At 37.4% G+C, this 21,192-nt stretch overlaps 1 protein-coding gene across 1 annotated transcript in view; it reads right to left on the bottom strand.

The window, feature by feature from the left end:
- Positions 1-8,591, bottom strand: part of LOC118850966 (thiamin pyrophosphokinase 1-like) — a 329,782-nt gene extending 321,191 nt beyond the window's left edge. The window contains exon 1 of the mRNA XM_036760571.1: positions 8,453-8,591. Coding sequence (XP_036616466.1) covers positions 8,453-8,591 — 139 coding nt within the window. The remainder of the gene's footprint in view (positions 1-8,452) is intronic.
- Positions 8,592-21,192: the final 12,601 nt, after the last annotated feature.

Raw genomic sequence — 21,192 nt, 5'->3', positions numbered from 1 at the left:
GTTCCTTCTTCTCCACTATACAACCCAAAACTCTTCTACATTGTCCCCCATTTCTTGACTACAGTCCTTGAGAAAGAGGTAGCTTTTCCAAGGTTGGTTACGAACCAGTATTTTACTTAAGCTGTTCATCTCCATCTCTTATTTTCAGACTATAGACTGCAACAGGGGTGGGGCCCTTTAGGTCCACAAGTGTAGCCCTTTGACTGACTCCAAATTTCACAGAACAAATTCCCTTAATAAAAATACACACACTCATACACACACACACACACACACACACACACACGCACACATGGGAGGGAGAGAGGAACAAATTCAATATAATTGGTTTTCTTCATAATCCCATATATTTTATTTTAGGCATTTAAGCTATTATTCTGAAAGGGGATCTATAAACTGTGATAGATCACCAAAGAAGCCCATGGTACACAAAAAAAAGTTAAGAACACAATTTCTAGCTCAAAAAGACAGTACTAAGTTGGGTGGTGATAGAGAATGAGCGGCAACCAAGTGGATCCAAAGTCAGAACATGAAAGTGAGTGTGTGTGTGTGTATGTATGTGTGTGTCTGTGTGTGTGTGTGTGTATCAAGAGGAATAGCTGAGGTCTGCTGGTACTAGCAGAAATTCCACTGAAGAAAAAAAAAAGTAAAGGCATAGGCAGGAAGCAGTATCAATTCATAAAAAAAGTCCTTACTCATATTCTCAGCTGAAAGGAAGAGAATGGTAGAGAAAGTATGGAATATTGCCATGTTGCCTAATATTTCTGTCAAAGATATGGTTTTCTAAGCCATTAATTCTTAATCGAGACAGCAGGTTTTTCCCCCCAGTGAGACTAAGGGTGTTCTTGGGATTGAAAAATCAATGCTATGAAAGAGAAAGAGTATAGCTTATTTGATGAGGTTCTGGCCTTCATGGCAAGAAGAACTCTATCTTTTAACATATAATGGCTCTGTGACAGGCAAGTCCAGCCTAGCTGATCATTGCCCTAGGTCAGTGATGTCAAACTCCAAACAGGGATCTCACACAGGCGCCCACACTAAACCATACATAAAGATCCTTGTGAGCCACACACTGACTCAGAAAACCACAAATTAACATTATCTGTGTTCTGTTGTGTTTCCATTTACTTTGTTAAATAATCATATTTTTAACCTGGTTTGAATAGGGATCCTAGGGAATATTGTGAGCTGGCTGTTTGATACCTCTGCTCCAGGCAACTCTCCAATACTTACAGAAAGTTACGGAAAAGGTGCTAACCTAGATTTGTAGAGGGAGTTCCAGTGAAATCCCAAGTTGAATCCCTCTCCTTATCTGTATAGCCAAGGAAAAGTTCAAGCTTTGGTTATGTGTCTTGAGTTACTGAATCTTGGCATTTACTGGACAACATGCAAGACCCAGCCCAAGACAGGACTCCCAGAGTGCCAGTTCCAATCACAACTCCCAGAGTGCGATTATATCATGACATCGTTAAGTAATATCCAAGGTTTCCACGCTATAAGACAAAACATGGAGGAAAAAAAAAACTTCCATTTCAAACATTTCATTTAATTTTAAACTATTTGAAATAGGAATAAGGACAATTTACTTGGCTCACAGGAGTATTGAAAGGCATAATGAATTGCCATTTAGAAAAACCTTTCAGAATCTAAGATGAAGTATCTTATTTCTAGTATATTTATAGGCAATTATTAATAAGAAAGAGTACATAAACCAAAAAGAAATCTTTTTATCTATACACACACACACACACACACACACACACACACACACAGCAAAAACTTTTAAAAATTTTTGTGAGGCCAGGAACACAGAAAATAGTCTATGGGTCAATTACCCTGAGAGGGCCATTGAGGGGAAGGGGAGGCAGGAGGAGCATTTGGCCAGCTTCAACCATAAGAGGGGCCTCAGATAAAGTCAGTAAGGAAATATTACCATTGAACTATATGACAAGAGTATTTGAATGGTCTCACCCCATATAGTTTCAACTGGGATGCTACTCAAATGGAACATGATAGGATCATAGTATAGAAAGGTGAAAAGAGTATTAGAAATTAAATTGTCCAATAATCTGCTTTTACAAAAATCTGGAAACAGAAGTTAACTATTTCTTATTAATTAGCATCATATTAGAAAGTTAAAAAAAGTTTTACCATATTTTGAAAAAAGTCCAATTATCACTTTTTTAAGGCCTTTTTTTGCTTTTTTTCATGCTTCCTCCCTCTTGTTGTTGCTTTGTTGTCGTTCAGTCATTTAAGTCTAAGTCGGTACAGCAATGTTCCCTAAACCACGTATCCTTTTTCTTGCTGGTCATTTTTCAATCATTGCTGACTCTTTATAACACAATTTGGGTTTTTTCTGGCAAAGATATTGGAGTGGTTTGTCATTTCCTTCTGCACTTCAGTTCACATATGAGGAAACTGAGGCAGACATGGTTCCATGACTTGCCTAGGGTCACACCATGTCTGAGTATGGATTTGACCTCATGATGACAAGTTTTCCTGATCCCAAGTCCAATGCTTTATCCACTGTGCTACATAGCAGTGTTTGAGGCCAGGTTTGAACTCAGGAAGATGAATTTTCCTGACTCTAGGTCAGGTACTCCTCCATCCACTGCACCACCTCGCTGCTCCAATTGATAGGGGCCTCAAAAACTGGATCAACCCTTTAAAGACCTGTATCTTGGAGATTTTGGAAAAAAAAAAAATCAATCCATAAGAATCCACTGACTTCTCTACTATGTTACAGATCACACAATGGTACAAGGCACAAAGTTTTTTGGTTCTTATTACTTCTTTTTAAATACTGTGTGTGTAGGGCAAGGCAGGGCAGAAAGAATGGCATGGAGAAGAAGCATGACAAGACTGTTAAATTTACCCACCTTCAATATCCCTTATGGAGCCCTAACCTATACCCTAAACTCTGGAAGTTCTAAAAGGTCCAAATAGCACATACTTAACATGCTAACAGTTAGCAGCATGGGAAAACAAAAGCAAGAAGAAGAAAGCTGAATGTCATATCCCATCTGTGATGGATCAGCTCATCCCAAAGCAATAAAAGCTTTTGTCCAACAAACATAATGCCCATTTTGTCAGTAGCTGCCAAAGGACAAATATCAGAAGGGGAGAAATGGATGTAGCAGGGGGAAGGAGGTTGTTGTAGTATCCAAATGCTTGGACTTAGCTGCCAGCCTTATCTTTAGGGAAATAGTGCACACCTGAGTTTGTTTGGAGAGAAATCTCTATTAATTGTTATGCCTAATTTCTTGGCCAATCTTAAGTGGAGATGACAAAGGCACTTCCTGAAGCTGGAGTCACTTTCTCACAGTGATAGTGAGTGAATGAATGAAAGAAAAGGAATTTATTAAGTGCTTACTATATGCTTACGGCACTAAGGGTGGAAAGAGACCTGAAAAGCAAGACAGTCTTTATTCTCAAGGAGCTCACATCACGTATAGTCTTATATAGATAACACATATAGGAGGCTTCAGATGCCAATCAGAGGGAAAAGCCCCAATGACAAAGCAGAAGGTAATGCATCTTCTTTAATACCATTTCCACTGATAAAAATCATATACCATTTGACAGCGTCAGGGACTGTGGTGGCAAGATCTTCCTCTTCTTGATCTTCTGTAGCTATCAAGACATTTAATTGAGATTTGCTAGTACTGCTTTAGTAGAAAATACTCCTTGCCTAAGACACCTAGGTGGCATGGTGGATAGAATGCACAGCTTGGAGTAGGGAAAACCCGAGTTCAAATCTGGCCTCAGACATTTACTAGCTTTTACAATCTTGGCAAGGCATTTAACCCTGGTTGCCTCAGCTTCCTAATCTATAAAATGATCTGTAGAAGGAAGATCACTTCACAATCCTTGCCAAGAAAACCCCAAACAGGGCCACAAACAACTTCCATTCCACATTACACAGTGCTGCCAAGCCTTCTTGAGAGTAGGGACTGTCTTTTGCCTTTCCTATGGAAGGAGAAAGAAGACTATGATCCTAAACATTTCAAACAATGGTAGATTGTTTGAATGTAGATTGCCACATGGTGTCGGCAGGGATATGTCTATGGGCACGATGTAACTGTAGAAGGTACACATTCTGTGACAATTCAATTGAATATCTGATATTATTTTTCTGTGATTTTTCTCTTACTTACATATCTACCTAATTTTCTGTGTTGAATATGCTATGCCCTTCAGGCCCATAACCGGAGCACTCTGTTTCACTTACATTAAGCACCATGACCCTTCCTTTCCCTAGTCAATCTATGCAAATCTCTGGACAAGCTATTGGTGAGGCTGTTGTTCCTTGGAAAGTTATCTTGTCCATCTGCTCATACTAAGGAGACCCTTAACCTCCTGCTTCTGCTAACACTTAGTCTTCAGACTCATCCTCCTCACTGATCTCTAGGGTGTCTTTGGATTAATTCACCAGACAAATACCACCTTGTACACGCAAGTTATAAAGCAAAGCTTTTTTCATTCCGTCATATAATTTATCTTTAAACACTGTTATCAAAAAAATGTAGAATGGGCAGCAGCTGAATAATTTTGGCGTATGCTGTTGTTTCACAGGATTCAGTCAGTTAATCAATCAAGCATATATTCAGTCTATGACAGATGCTATAGATATGAATATATAGATAAATATAATAAGAGCAACCCTCCTCTTGAGCTTATATTGCCAGAAGGGAGATAACGTAGAAGAATATACATTAAAAAGTAGTTAAACACACGTAGGTTTTGAGGGAGAGCATTAGAATTTAGACAGAATCAGAAAGGCTTCATGGACATGGTGCTAGAGCGGTGCTGCAAAGGAAGATAGATTCTTTGGGGCAGAGTGAAGAGGAGTGAGTGATATTCAGGTTTGGAAGAATGCTAATACAAAGGATTGGAGAAAAGAAATGAGGTTTCCTGTTTTAAGAAGAGAGAGAAGACCTGTTTAACTGATTCACAGCATGCAGGAGGGGGAATAACATCCATGTAAATGAAAAGACAGGTTGGGGTCAGGATGTAAAGGACTTTAAAAGTAAACGGAGGAGTTTATATTTGCAGTTAGAGGCAATATAGCGCCACTGGAGTTGAATGAATAAGAAAGTAACATCATCATAACTGCATTTCAGGAATATCAGTCAGTCGAGCAATAAACATCAATTAAGGGTTTGCTATGGGGCAGGCACTATGCAGAATGTCTAAACAGAAAGGCAAAAGACAGTCCCTACTCTCAAGAAGTTTTGGCAGCACTGTGGGCAACTGCAATAATCTAGACAAGAAGTGATAAGGCTCTGGGTTAAGTGGTAGCTGTGACACTAGAGAGACAGGATCATATGTGACAAATGCTGTGGAGGTAGAAGTGACATGATTTGGCAGAAAGTTAGATGTATGATGTAACTGAGAATGAAGAGTCAAGGATAATGGTGATGTTAGAAATGTGGAAGCCCAGAAGGATGGCAGTGTCCAAACAAAATAAGGAAGTCTGGAAGAAGGGGTGTATAAGAGAAAGATGAATTCAGTCAATCAGCAAGCATAAATTAGGTAATTTATGCCAGGCATTGTGCTATAACTGAGGAGGGAGTTTCCAGGCATGGGGGGGCAGCCAACGAAAAGGTACTAAGTCAAGAAATGTTCTGTGTGAGGAACAGCAAGAAGGCCACCATCACGACAATGGCAAGATCACTATAAACTCTTACACCTTAGAAATCTGCAGATGCTGTAATCAGAGCTTGGGTTTTTGCGGCTTTAGATTTCTAAATGTAAAAAAAGTGATAGAGAGAAAAAGTCAGTAATATAAACTAACCTTGGAAGTATATAGTTTTCCACCCTGGAGAGCCAATTTTTAAACATCTACCAGCACACCCCTGACTGTAAAGTAGGAGAATGAGAGTAAAGTGTTAAGAAGATTAGAAAAAGTAGTAGTAAAAGGACAGTCTGTGAAGGGGTGTGTGTGCGTATGCACGCATGTGTGTACATACATATATACATACACAATACATATATTAGAAATGTACATATATACATATTATAGATATATTTATATATTATATATTTCTATATATATTTTAATGTAATAGATGTATTTATATATTATATATTTCTACATTTTAATATAATATATTCATATTGTTTATATTTATATATTATATTTGAAGGTTTTATATTTGATCCTGGAGGTAAAGAACAAACTGCTGCAGTTTCCTGAATAGTCATGGTCAGACAGGTAGGAAGATCTCTTTGCCAACTGAGTGGAAGATAGGCTGAAGTGGGGCGCCATGTTAAGTTTGAAATGTCTCTGGGACATCAAGTCTGAAATGTCCAAAAGGCAGAATTGAAGCTTGGGGGAGAGAATGAGACTGGATTTGTAGATCAATGAGTCATCTACAAAGAGATCATGGAACCTGATGAGGTTACCAAGAAAGCATAAAGAAAGAAGAGCATCAATGACAGAACCTTGGGGAATACTCAGAGTTAGAAGGAGTGAGAGGGATAATGATTCAGTTAGAGAGTAGCAGTCAGACTGGTTAAAAAAAAAAAGGAGCAGAGAGAATGAAAGAATAAAGTGGGAACAACTGTCCCACACCGTAATTCTGTTGGTGGAAATCTACTGTTTGATAAAAAAAAAAAGCTGAGAACTTGGGCCTACAAAATTTTAATTCTTCCACTTCATTTCTGTGTTTACACTGCTGTCCCTGAGGCACTAACCACTCTGTTTCATTCTGCTCCACTGAGCTATCTGTGGAGCCAGGATCCGGAAGGGTTCAAATGAGAAATGCATTATTGCTCATCTTAAAGCTGAAAAGTCAATCAGAATTCTATGCTTTGTAACAAGATAATAAGCTTTCATTTATCTTCTTTTATACATAGAGATCAGTAAATAATCAGCTTGCATCTCCATCAATCAATGTTGACAGCTCTGAAGAAAACGTTTTGTTTTGTTTTGTTTTTAAATACCTACTGACAGGTGTAGTTTAGGAAACACAGAGACTTCAGTTTTGTTGCTTGTTTTTAGAAAACTTTAATCAGTATCACTGACAAATAAATAGACATTCGTTTAGGAGCTAGGAAGAATTGCTCAACACTGAGCATCAGGAATTATCCTAATAATAACGGCAGGTTTAATTTTATACTCTTAATCCTATGAGGATGAGATGTCATATTAGTGAAACAGCATAGAACTGCAAAGGAGACATGAGCTGTAGTCTGGGATTTCACTAACTAGCTGTGTGATCACAGGCAAATCACTTACCTCTCTGAGCTTCAGTTATCTATTTTCCCCCACAAATTTTAAGGGGACAGGGCAAGAGCATTGATGAAAGGATCTCTAAAGTCCTTCCAGATCCTAACAGTCTGATTGTAGACTTTACGCCTGATGTAAGAGATGGATAATTTTGTAAAGCCAATTGACAATCTACCTTTTCTAACATAAGCAGTCGCTCCATCATAAAGGAAAAAAGGAAAAGTCATTTATATTCCTCAACCTACAAAAATGTCAATTTACCATCTATAAAAATGTATTCCCTTCACCTGTTTGGTGTCTTGTACTCTTGCTATTGTTTTCAGAGTGCAATGTCTGCCTCCCAAATCTTCCCTTGGTTTAAAATTAGTTTTCAACATCTTGATATCCTTTAATATTACAGCCCTGGTACCTACCATGTCACACTTAATGCTTCATGTCGAGCTGTGAACAGTCATAATTTATTTTTAAAAAAAGAAACTATAGTAAATGCTTTCCCCGAAACGTATTTATCTGAAGAGGTCTCTCTGGTCTTATGAAAATCATTTTGTGGAACAGTACTGACTCATTTTTCTGCTGAATGACAATTAAGATGGTAGTCTGATTAGGAGGGAGGGGGAGTCCCTATTTTTGAAGGAGCATCTGGGTAACAAAGAATCTGAAATACACAAAAAAACAGCAGTTTTGTCTCCCACCCAGGTTCAGTAGAATTAAAAATTAAGATTAGGAAGTAATATCCATAGTCATTCAGACCAAAACTAGAATTTGTCAGATAAGGATAATGGTGTTTCAATGTCATGCCCAAGCTCACAGGCACAATACGGAGAGAAAGTGAGAAACAAACCCAGAACTTCTGACTCTGTGCTCTTTCCACTGGATCAAAATGTAGTTCTTGCCCTCAGCAGATCATAGGATGATAATGCTTCAGAGCTAGAAGGGCCTTAGAGGACATCTAGCCTAATCCTAGTGGGGCAGTGTCCTTTCTAAGTAAAACAGGCAGTTCGAGAGCTGAATTTTGTCTAATTACTGACAACAGGAGGTTTACAAGGCCTCAGAAGAACTGAAAACACTATCAGATCAAGGAGAGCAAACTGAAGTAGAAATCAGATCATCTCTGATTTGGTATGTGGGAGTAACATCTAGTTGGCTTTTTTTAATCAAATATAATCACACTTTATGTGTGTAATCAAGTAAGCAAGCAAGCATTTGTGAGTAACTAACAGCCCCTGTGCGAAACACTGGGAATACCAGTAAAGACAAAAGCAGAAGTTTCACCACACAGGGGCTCTTCTATACAATCAGGAGGTCTATACAGTTCTATAGCTTGTGATACAATGTTCCAGTGGTCTGGAGGATTCATGTGCTGCTTTCTTTTCATCACTCAGGGAAGGGAGAATTTTTTTTTCCCCTTAATTTCCTTGTACAAAACAGAAAAGTGATAGTAAAACAACATAAACTAATCTTATAGCAGAGAGCGCCACACACACACACACACACACACACACACACACACACACACAGTGAGCCTCTGCTTTACAAGGATATCACATTTAAAAAGTGAAGTTGAAAATAAGATCACCACCTTTCTCAGAAGTAGTCAAAAGTAGGTTCTTAATTTCTAAACTATATTCAGCCTTCTACAATTTAAATGTGTTTATCAGAAAGAACAAAAAAAGAAGGTCTTTTCCCCTCAAACCTCTAACTTTAAAAGGCAAAGGTTTTATTTTCTTACAAAAGCTTAAAAAAATAAGAATGTCATTCAGCACCCAAGGGCGGAAAGTTATTAGATGAAAAGGACACTCAAAGGAAAGAAGAAAGGAAAATCCACTTGAAACCTAGCCCAAAATGATCAACATAATCAATGCCTGTAAGAGTTTACTCAATATCCTGACATGAAATTTTAAGGAGGACATGTATAAGCTTCCTTTGACAGATTTCTCATTATCACCTGCAGCACAACAAACCAAAAACACAGGCTGGGCTATAACATCCATAGATACATAGTTAGCACTTTAATGTCCCTTGGCAACAGTTTATGCAAACAAAGACAGTGACATTAGCTAACTTCCTGTTGTGTTCTGCTCAAACCCTGTATTACAATTAGATCAGGGCTTGTATAACTTGTATCCTGTTAGGGTTCCATGAGAGTATTGCTAAAATTCAGTTGTACAGGCTGTGGGTATCTATGTGAAAATTAACGTTTCTTTTTCTTTCAGTATTCTAAATATATGAGGATATGATTGCTGTATCTATTTCCATTCTTTTTCCATCTCCAAGTTGCATTTGCGTGTTCACCTTAAAGTGGCAGAATTGTTCTAACGGGCCATTTTTAAATGGCAACTTCAATTTCCTCAATTATTAAAAAAAAAAAAAAGAGTTTAGATTGCATCATTTCTGCAGTCTCTTCTTGTTCTAAATCTAGGCCATCATGAACTAAACCAGGGGTGAGGAACCTACAGCCTGCAGGCTACATGAGGCCTTCTCAGTCCTTCAGTGCAGTCTTATGGCTGAGTCCAAGTTTTACAGAACAAAACCTTTTATTAAGGGAATTTGATCCCTGAAGTTTGGATTCAGTCAAAGGGCTGCACTTGAGGATTTGGGGACACGTGGCCTCCAGGCCACAGGTCCCCCACCCCTGAAGAAATCTAAGGCATTCCTAAAGGAATCTAAATGCATCCTACATTTGTCATTGAATTCAGGCTGATTGTCAAAGTCACCTGTGTGAACCTGGGAAAGCGCTTTAAACTCTGTTGTAAAATGAAAGGTTAGATTTGATTGAGGGTTAATAACCTAGGACCCAAGGACAGCTATAAGGGTTCATTCAAGGGTAAATTTTGGAGTGTCTAGGAACCAGGGCAGAAAAAAATACATCTTTATTTTCCCTAACCTCGATTATTTAAAAACATCATTCTGAGAATGGGTCCATTAGCCAAAATGCCAAAGAGTTCCAAAACACATGAAGAATAAAGAACTGGACTGAAAGATCACAAAAAAAGCACAAAAAGGCACTCAAGATACATTCCCAGCCCAGTAGAATCTTATATTGTTCAGAGACTGCCAGAAAATTCTCGCTATAATGATTCAACCTAGAGCTGGAAATGTATATATAGTATTTGATTTTACTGAGAACACATGAGTGTTAGATGACACTCATGAGTGGGGCAAATGAGGGTATCTGGAAGGTTGGTGGCATTTAGTTTTAGAAAATTAAATTTTTTGTTTGTTTTGTCTCAATCTTTGATTTCATTGATGAAAGGAACTCCCAATGAAGAAACTTCCTCCACCAACTCTGATCAACAGCTATTCTTTAAATTATCACTTTCCTAGAGAACTGAGAGTTTAAGTAGCTCACAAATATCAGACAGTGTTAGAGGTAGTATTTGAACCTCCAGACTTTCTTGACTTCCTAGTTGGCTCTGTATTTATTCTACCACTTTGCCTCTCCAGGGATGGGAAATCTGTGGCGTTCTAGATCCATAAGTGAGGCCTTTTGACTGAAACCAAATTTAATTCTGTAAAGTCTGGATTCATTCAAAAGTCTATACTTAAGAATCGAGAAGGCCATATGTGGCCTCAAGATCACATGCTTCCTCACCCCGCTTCTAGAACATCCAATGGTAGGGGAAAAAAATGACCAAAGAATGAAAGTTGTAAACGACAACATAAATAGGTCCATAAATTAAGGGGACGGAACTTAAAAGTTGATCTTGATTTATCAATGTGTTCATATATATGATATGTATGTGTGCTCCTAGAAATTTGTAATAGATATATCTATATGCCTATAAATACAGATACAGATATAGCTGGATATACCTGTCAAGACTCCACAGAGAAATTAGTCTATTATCAGACAAGACCAGTAGAAAAGAGGACCTGCCCAAAAGTGGCTTAAGGATCAAAAAATGAAATTAGAAAGATTTGCCCTTGAGGGATTTATAATCTTATGGGAAGGATACTGCAATTCAATTTAACAAGCAAATGCCTACTATGTGTGAGGTGCTGGGAGTACAAGCACAAAAATTTTTTTAAAATCCCTCAAAAGGTTTACATTTTACAAGGGAAAAGCGACATTTGCACAGATAAGTAAATTTTTAAAAAGCATATTCTGATCATTTTATTAGTAGTAGGCATAGGGAAAGAAAAAGAGACTCAGAAAATGAGACATCTGAAGAAATCAGGAAAGGCCTCCTGTAACAGAGGACCTTTGAGCAGAACCTTGAAGGAAGCCAGTGATGAGGGAAAGTAATCCAGACATGAGCTCCAGCCTGTGCAAAGTCACAGAGGCAGGATAGGGTATGTCAGGTACAGGGAATAACAAGCCTGACAGATGGGTGGAATGAAGAGGGAGAAGAATGTGAAATCAGATGGGAGGACAGGCTCAAACCATATTGTGGTGAGTTCTAATGCCAAAGTGAGGCTGCTTAAGCAGTCTAGTGACATGGTCAGAGATGTCCTTTAGGAACATCACTTTGGTAGCTGGGTAGTTTGGAGACCAATTATGATGATAGCACAATAGTCCAGACAAAAGGTAACAAGGGCATAAACAAGGGTTGTGTCTGTGTGAATGGGAGAGAATGGGATAGATGCCAAGAGATGGTATGGAAGTAGAATTGCCAACACTTGGATATGAGAAAGATGATGGAGGGCAATGCATGAAAGATGAATGTGAGATGGCAACATGAGTAACTAGAAGGTAGGCAGTGCTTAGACAGAAATGGGGGAGGTGGGGAGGATACAACACGGAAAGACAATGTATGCAAACAATTGTTCGGTTGTTTCGGTTGTGACCCCATTTGGGATTTTCTTGACAAAGATTCTGGAGTGCTTGTCATTTTCTTCTCCCACTCATTTTACAGATGAGAAAGCAGAGGCACAGGTAGTAAGTGTATGAGGCCAAATTTGAACTCAGGAAGATGAGTCTTCCTGACATCAAACCTGGCACTCTATCCACAGCAACACCTAGCGACTCCGTGTAAACAACACAAGTTATAAAATATGGGGAAGGGTGGGGCGAAGACACCTCAGGAGGTTGAAAGGGGATAAATCAAGTAATTAAGGAAGGTTTCATGTATGTGACTGAAACTTAGCTGAACCTTGATAAGTAAATTTCAACAAGTATAAATGTAGGGGCAATTCATTGCAGAACTGACAGCTGGAGCAGAAAGAGACATTGAGGTTGCAGAGATAATTATAGGAGCTGGGGAATGATGAATAGTATAACTTGTCTAGAACATAGCATATTTGAAAGCAAACAACACGAAGGTACTTTGTAGGCAGAGTATAGAAGGTCATGAATGCCTACCTAAGTAAGAAGTAAGATTTTATTTGGTAAGCAATGAAAAACATTGAAGCTTAAGACTCAAGTAAATAAGCATTTATTTATTTAAATCTACTATGTGCCAGATACTGTGGAGTGCCCTACTTTATAGAGCTATGAACTCTACATTTAAAGCCAAAAGATCTAGGGTGAAGGCCTCTATCTGGCATTTACTAGCTCTAGGACACAGAGAAGGTCCCTTAACCTATCTGGACCTCAGTTTACTCAGCTGCCAAAAGAATGGCCTATATGATTGCATCTCAGAAATGACAATCCCAGGATTTATATGTTAAATAAAAATAAATATACTCACACGATCTACATCACAGGATTTGGGGGAGGGAGGTATTTTGTAAACGATAAAGTAATACATAAATGTGATCTACCAATAATGATTATCTTTACATGCATATCCCTGGAGTTTTATTTTGTAAAGAAGAGAGCAGAGAAGAGCAAGATATGACCTACTGTAAAATGCGATCTTGAGGTGGATCTTTGCTCAAGATAATCTCAATGTGACATCATTTGGGGTATGGGGGGAGGGAATGGGAAAAAGGCACCATGCAAGGACATTCACTAAGATACCAGGGAAATTATACTATAATATAGCACAGTGTCACCTCTATAATACCGCATCAATGGACAAAGATAGTTGGGCATATTGTAGAATAAACTGTACTGTAGAATACATCCTATGGTATCAATAAAGATATATAAATATTATAGGCAACTCTACACTATACTAGCAGACATATAGGACTCCTGGTTTTATAATGAAGCACTGAGTGGGTAAAAAAAGAGCTGCTATTTTTTTTTAAATAAACAAGTAGGTGATATGGGTACAGGACATTTAGCCATCCAAAGACATACATTGCTCTGATGAAGACAATGTTTCAAGTTAACCTTTTGAAATGCTCTGGTCTGTGTGACCTCTGGACAAGTCACTTTATGTTTCACAGTTCCTAGAAAAGCTCTAAGACTCTGAATTGCAGAGAAGGTGCCAACCTGCCATCGTAGAAGTTGCCTATATACCAATGATATCATAGCTCTAGTCCCTCTCACTATCCCTAGCTGATGCCCTTGTCAATTAGCAGATGTAACTCAAAGGGGGTTAGTAAGAAATTGGAAATGCATCGGTGGAGAGAGAGAGCGAGAGAGAGAGAAGGGGAGGGAAAGGGGAGAAGTGGTGGTGAGGAGAAGAGGTTGCTAAAGAAGATCTGCTATAGTTCTATCATGAATAGAATTCCTTGAAAAATAACTTATCTCAATAGCTGGAAGTTAGATACTATTCTCATGGTAAAGAGATATTTGCAAACATGATCAACATGGAACAGCTTGCTATCATGATGGATAAAAATAAATATTTCACTATGAAAAATCTGCTTCATTGCTGCATTTATAAATTCAAAGTGGTTAAAAGTGTTACAGGGAAGCATATGCTGTTAGCCATTTTCAGTGACACACACAGTGCTCCCTTCCTGTCTAATATTTTAGGGTGCCTCTGCCTTTCAAGACATGTATACTGAGATCTGGTTTTCTTTCCACAATTAGTTATATGTTGAGTTTTTTTTAATTGTATGGATATCTCTACTAGGTTGCTGTCACTATTTCTGAAGGGGCACAATCCTCCTTTTGAACACAAAAAGGCAACAGAAACAATGATCATTTTCCACATGTAGGTATTAGTGGAGCCATATCTGAAGCTAGACTTTTTATTCTAAATCTATCATCCTTTCTGTTGGGCCATGCTTTTCTGAATGAATGAGATTGTCTGAGGCTGGCACATTTTCGGTGGTTTTGATGTTTGATAGCAAGACATGCCATTGGATGGACAGAAGATAGAGTAAATGAAAGATAATCAGTAACCAAGAACATGAAGACTTTTCATGTGCTTTTTAAAAAAAAAATTCATTTCAAAGCTCAAATTCCTATGAAGTTTTCAAGTTCTGAGGGCACTGGTTTCTTATGGCCAACTTTTACAACATCTGCCCAATTAGGTGCCAATGAAAAAGGAGGCCTCAGCTTGAAGCTGAGTAAGGAGAGATTGTTCAGGTGTGTATGCTAATGCTGTTGGCTCTCAAAGAGTAAACATCTGGTGACTGGAAAATTCCATCGTCGTTTGAGTTTCTAAAAGATGCAAAACATTTGTGTGTTAATTGTAGAACACAAGGACAGCGAGGCATTTATTCTTGAGTAGTTTCATCACATTCATGGACATCAATGTGAACAATAAGTTAAGAACCCAAAGTTTATCTGAATATATCACAGAGCTGGTTTTTGTTTTGTTTTGTTTTTTGGTTAGATAAATGTAGTGCTTATTCTGCAGGAGAACCAGGGTTGGTGCCCAGCAATATTACCATCTTCCTCCCTTATACTCCCTAGGTTGATTGAACCTATGAACCATGTAACATTCAGAGTATGAAATTTTATTACAGAAGATTTTTCGTAAGAGTGTTGATCCATCATGCAGACACTATACACAACTTGCAATTCCATTATAAAAGTCAAAACTGTGAATATTGCATCAATCTAGAATTCTGTTTAAAATGAAACAACGAAGGATGACTCAAAAAAGAGAGGTGGAATGTATGGCTTAACTACTACAGAGTGTGTTCCTCTGATCCTGACAGGCGACTTATAGACTTATAGCAAACTTGGTCTCCAAATACTCCTCACAGACATTATTAAATTTATGGGAAAATCTCCTTGCATGTTTATTAAGAGATTTAATTGAGGTAAATGATTGGTTTGAAGTCAACAGAGTAAGCTATATACACGATACGGGAATAATAATATTTAGAATTATGCAGCTGGGCTAATGGGCGAAAACAACAAAGGTTGCTTGGATGTATTTCAGTTGAATATATTCTGCTTTATTTTCTGTTTCTGGTTTGTTTTTTTTTTAAAGGGTATACTGAAGGCAGGAAGAGTGGTTAATGTAAAGCACTAATGTTTGATTGTACTGGACCTTAAAAGTCTGCAGTCTTCAATTCAAGAGGCCAAGAATAACAAAGTAAAATGACATCAGTGACTCACACAAAATCTGAGGCTGGAGCCCATATGCGCTCAGCCAACCACATAAAGTATATCTCACACAGTCTACATATGCACTACACCTAGGGAACAGTTCAATGATAATATGGATGGAGTCCTCAGTTTCTTCCAATTGGAAGATTATGTTACAATAACTTTTTGACAAACGAAACAAAGCCCTGTAAAACCCTTTTCTGTATGAGGGTTTTCACCTCTTTGGGACGAGACAAGCCAGGGGCAAAACCTATTAATTTCATCAGTTCAAGGAATTCTCCCAAGAGGAAACTCCCTCTTTGCATTGGTACCTTCTCTAAATTTAGGAAGTCTAGGGGAGTGTTACCTAGAGCACAGAGAGGTTAAGTGAATTAATTACCTCCCAGGGTCATATAACCAGTATGTGAAAGTAGCAAGACTTAAACTCAGGTCTTCTTGGCTCTAAGGCCATCCTCTCTAACAATTCATACTGAAATGACAATTTAAAGTCTATAAAGCACCTTCTTCCCAACACTCTAAAGCAGAAGGGTAGGAGCCAGTAGATTATCACGAAAAGGTTAAGTGGCATGCCTGGGGCCATTTGACTACTAAAGTGGCAGCACTGGGATATGAATTGAGGTTTCCTTTAGGCAAAAGTTTCTTCAATCTATTTCATGGCTTCTGTGAACTTGGATGGGAAAAAATATATATATACACATACACACACATTTTATACATATATATGTGTATATATATATGTATATATGTGTATATATGTATATATATACATATATATACACACACATGCATACACATTGCATTTCAACATAACTACTTTCTTTTGTAAATGTATAAATGTACTTTATTTTAAGCATTTAAAAATATTCTGAGAAAGGGTACACAGGCTTCTTCTCCAGGCATCCAAATGAATCCATGAGACAAAAAAAGTTAAGGACTTTTGCCATAGGCCAAGCCTAAATCTCTTTTTATTGTACTTAAAAAGATAAAGGTCATAACAATGGTATTGTTCAGTGTACTTTGTTTGCTATGGCAGGGAAGTATATAATATGCTTTAGAAAGATTTCAATTAGAAAATTAAAATAAAGTTTCATTGCTCATGCTTCAATTATTTGCAAACTCCAATCATGGAAACATCTCATTTCCTGATAAATGAGACGTTACTATAATAGTAAAAAAAAAATTTACAATTAGCCACATGGACATTTCTAACCAACTGAACTGGAAAAGACAAAAGGATAAAATAACCCTTTCCCATTTTCAAACTGCTTCAGGCCTAAATTTGAGCAAAATATAAAAATACCTTGTAAAATTTAACTTGAGCTACAGGAGAAAATGTTTATGAAACATAGTCTAGTAACACTAAAATATTATATAGAATATTCTACACCATACATTTAGTGATATAATCAGCAAGAAATGTTGAGTTTTATGCCAAATGCTTCTTATGCATCTTTCTAACATAAGGTATTGACTATCTGTTTTTGCAATGAAGTCAGTAAACAAGTATTATTTATGACACCTTATGGTGTCTAATCAACTCATTCGAATTTATTATTTTTTCACCCTACTGCTGAATCCCCTCACTATTATTGTTTGAATGCTGTATAATCACTGAGAGATTAAAAAATATAAATTGAACTGAAATGTTGCTTTGGACTTTTAGCACAGAAGGAAAAGCTGACAGGGGAAGAATCCATTCCAGGCATTCAGTTTGCTCCAATTAGAAAATTATGTCCCAATGACTTTTCTAAAAATTAAACAAAGCCCTGTCAAACTCTTTGCTATATTAAAATGAAAAGCGCTTTCACGTGTTTAGAAGGAGACTAGAACAAAATGCCCAAGATTTAAAAAACGTAACAATTTAAAGAAGAGGAACTATGGGAAGGGGGCTCCACTATCTCTCTGCAACTCCTCTCATTTTTGAGGTTATAGCAAGAGGATCTAGATAAGGAGAAGTAGCTCAGGGGTTTGCAGCATTACACTTGTTAGTCCTGGAGAAAAACCCAAAGAGATATTGTCTGCTACTATCATCACTCTGAAATAAGGGAAACAGTATCTGAATAGAAGCTAACTAAATGACAGCTTTCAAGATGAAGGGCCTCGTTTGAAAAAAAAATGCAAGCTTTGTTGTGTTGTGTTTTTTTTTTTACCCCACCTTCTCCAAGCCATCCTTCAAAGTGATATTCCTCAATCACAGGCTAAACCATGTCACTATGAACCCTGCTTATAAAGCTTCAGTGACTCCCTAGGATATAATACAAATTATTTCGTTTTGTACCAAAAGCTCTGGGTAACCCATCTTTCAATAATCATTTTATATCATTCTATCTTATACCCGCTAGTTGATATCCTATTTATATGACTGAATGTCTATAATGTTGTGTATGTATCTTTGCACCGGCTGCCTTCCAGGTCTGGAATGCTCTTCCTCGGCCCTTAGAAATCCTGCCATCCACTCAATGTTCAGCTCAATCACAAGGAACTCCATGAGATGTTTCCAAATTCCAACCTCCACTCCCCCATTTAGTACTTCCTTCCTTTGGAAGTGACCCAGAGCAATGAATTCACAGGCCCAGGCTCCTTCCACCATCACCACTACCACCACCCCAAAAAGTACAAGTCACTAAGCTAAGCACCTATTAACAAACATTTAACAAGCCTTTACTATGTGCTAGGAACTTAGAAATAAAGTGAAAAATCCAATAGTCTCTGCCCTCAAAGAGCTGATATTCCCTTCCAGGGATACACTATGTATATAGTAAATACAATACACCAAATAAGAGATGTCAGTAAATACAAAGTAATTTCAAAAGGCAGAGAGGGGATAATAACTGGTAGGGGGGCAGTGTTGACTTCTCTGATTTAAAAACATAAAAGAAACTATCTGTGCAATCATTTCAAGGTTTCCTGCATGGATTAGGAAATGGGTTATATGTTGCCTGCAAGTACTTTCTAACCAGAGTCTATTAATAAATTGAAGTAATCAATAGTGATTGATACTAATGAATTATTGAAATATTTTTAAACTCGGAATAATATCCTCAGGGCTAAGTAAGGAGCATGAAATTCCAAGATTTGCATGAGGTATGTGTATGATATAGATTCATAGTGCATTGCACAGAGTAAGTAATCAGAAACATTTGTTGATGGATGAATTGGCAGCATATCTCCATGGAATAAGCAAGCCATTATGAGTCAATTTCCAGTTTTTAAAAATTATCATCACTGTCAGAGGTGAGAGGATTGTTAAGAGCCACCACAAATCATGACTATACACAGTATGAGAAACACTGGATCAGCATATCTTATTAACATAAAAACAATGATATCCCCTAGCTCAAATATCTATGCAAAACAAATGAAGCAACAGATGGTGTTGTATGTGTGAATAAATATGTAAATATGCATATATAATCAGATATGCATGTCACTATGTCAAACGTATGTATGCATATTATATTCATATTTTATATGCATACAAATAATGGGCCTATATGTGTACAATATACATAATAATGCTAACCACTATCAAACTATATTTCTTTCATTTTTCCTTAGTTCTCTCTAGACCTACTGAATTTTTAATATGTATTCAAAGATAAAAATAAACCAAGGCACATGAACCACCAGAATGGATGTAGTATTTTAAAAGAACACCAGCTGCATAATACTTCTGCATCAATCACATACATATAGAAAAACTTTATGCCTTTTGCAGGCTATAAATATGTCTTTAAATATTAACTGGGGTAAACAGTTTGTCTTTTGTTCCTTGAGTCCAAATGAAAAATGGGACATTTGATTTAGTGCAAGTACACCAACTATTAATTACTAACCTTAAGCTATTGTTCTGTTTTGGTAAATTGTCCATAGTGCTCTCTAATTGGTCAATTGAGTCCCTGAGGTAATCTGAAGAACAGTGGGTTCTGGATGAATTTGCTTCACTGGAATTATTTAAACTTTGAGATGCAGACAATGAAATATGTTTCTACTCCCACAATCACCAAAAGTGCTGACTCTGGGGAGTACAGCCAATAGAAAAGACAAACCTTGTGGGATTTGATGTATACGAAACTTTAAAAATTCAGGAAAATATAAAAGTAAAAAGAAAATCTTATTATAGCACAGTTTCCATGCTTTCCACTAGATTTTCTAGAGAAACTATAACATCATTTCAAGTTGAAGTTGAAATTAGAGGAAAGACAGCTTTAGAAAAAAAATCCACTAGTCTTTTCTTTTAAAAACTGCAATCTTTCTTACTTTCAAAACCAACTAATCAATCAAGAATTTGTTAAGTACCTACTTCCACTATCTGTCAAGAATTTTATTAAACCCTGGAGATAAGGAAAAAGTATAAAAACATACCAATAAATGTTAAACATATGTGAAGTAAATACAAAGAAATTTTATCAGAAGGAATGCTGGTAGGGATTGCAGAGGAGCAGAAGGCTTCATGTAAGAGATGAAGTTGGAGTGAACCTGAAGGAAGCTAGGGATTCTGGGAGGTGAAAGTGAGGCATAGATAGATAGCCTGTACCAAGGTGGAGAAACCAGAAATAGAAGATTGCTTCTCAGGAACAAACAGCAAAGAAACCAGATTGGCTGAAGCATTGAGTATGCCAAAGAGGAACAATGCACAGTAAGTCTGGAAAGACAGTGAAGGGCTTTAAAGGTCAGACAAAGGTGCTTGAATTTTATCCTAATGACAATAAGCGAGCCTCACTGTAACATTTTGAACAGGATTGTGACAAGGTCAGACCTATATAAACAGCAGGTAGGTAGAGGATGAGAGAGGATAGCCTAGCATAGAATGCAGGGAGACCAATAGGAGGCTACATTATTGCAACAGCCCAGGTGAGAAGTGAAGGACTTAATTATAGGTGGTGGCTGTCTAAGTGAAGAAAAGGAGATATTATGGAGAAAAAAAATCAAGAAAATTTGTTAAATTGGAATTTCGGGGTGGGCTGATGGAAAGTAAAGAGTGGAGATGACTGACACCTTCATGACTGAAAAGGTAATGCTGCACTTGACAGGAAAAAGGAAGTTAGAAGAGGAGTAATAATATATTTCTAACTTGACAAAAACGTTTTGTTCATTTGATTTAGGATGACTATGCAAACCCACATTCCTGAAGGGATGATGGTGCTCTAGTCCCCCCCCCCAAAAAAAACAGTTCTGCAATTAAAAAGTTGTGTTCATTTTACTTTGATACATATTGAATAATCCAGCAGATTGTGTATATTGAACTATTTTCTTAATAGTAAGAGGCAGCTAGGTAGTAAAGAAGGATGAAGAGTCGTGAAGACCTAAGTACAAATCCTGCCTTAAGACACTTCATGTCTATGAAACTCTGGGCAAGTCACCCAACCTCGGTTTCCTCTTCCATAAAATGGGGATAACAATAATAGCACCTACCTCCCAGGGTCCCTGTGAGGATAATACATGCAAATTACTTTGCAAACCCCAAAGCACCAGATTCGTAAATGCTAGCTACTCCTACGCTTACGATCATTATTATTGCATGTAATTTCTTCCTCCCAACTTTCCCACTTGCCTCAGTTAACAAATGGTACAAAAATGATGTACATCCTGGTATTGTGTTTATCATTGTTAT

Source organism: Trichosurus vulpecula, chromosome 5 (genome assembly GCF_011100635.1).
Source record: "Trichosurus vulpecula isolate mTriVul1 chromosome 5, mTriVul1.pri, whole genome shotgun sequence".
NCBI lineage: Eukaryota > Metazoa > Chordata > Mammalia > Diprotodontia > Phalangeridae > Trichosurus > Trichosurus vulpecula.
This window is presented reverse-complemented; position numbering and strand designations above follow the sequence as displayed.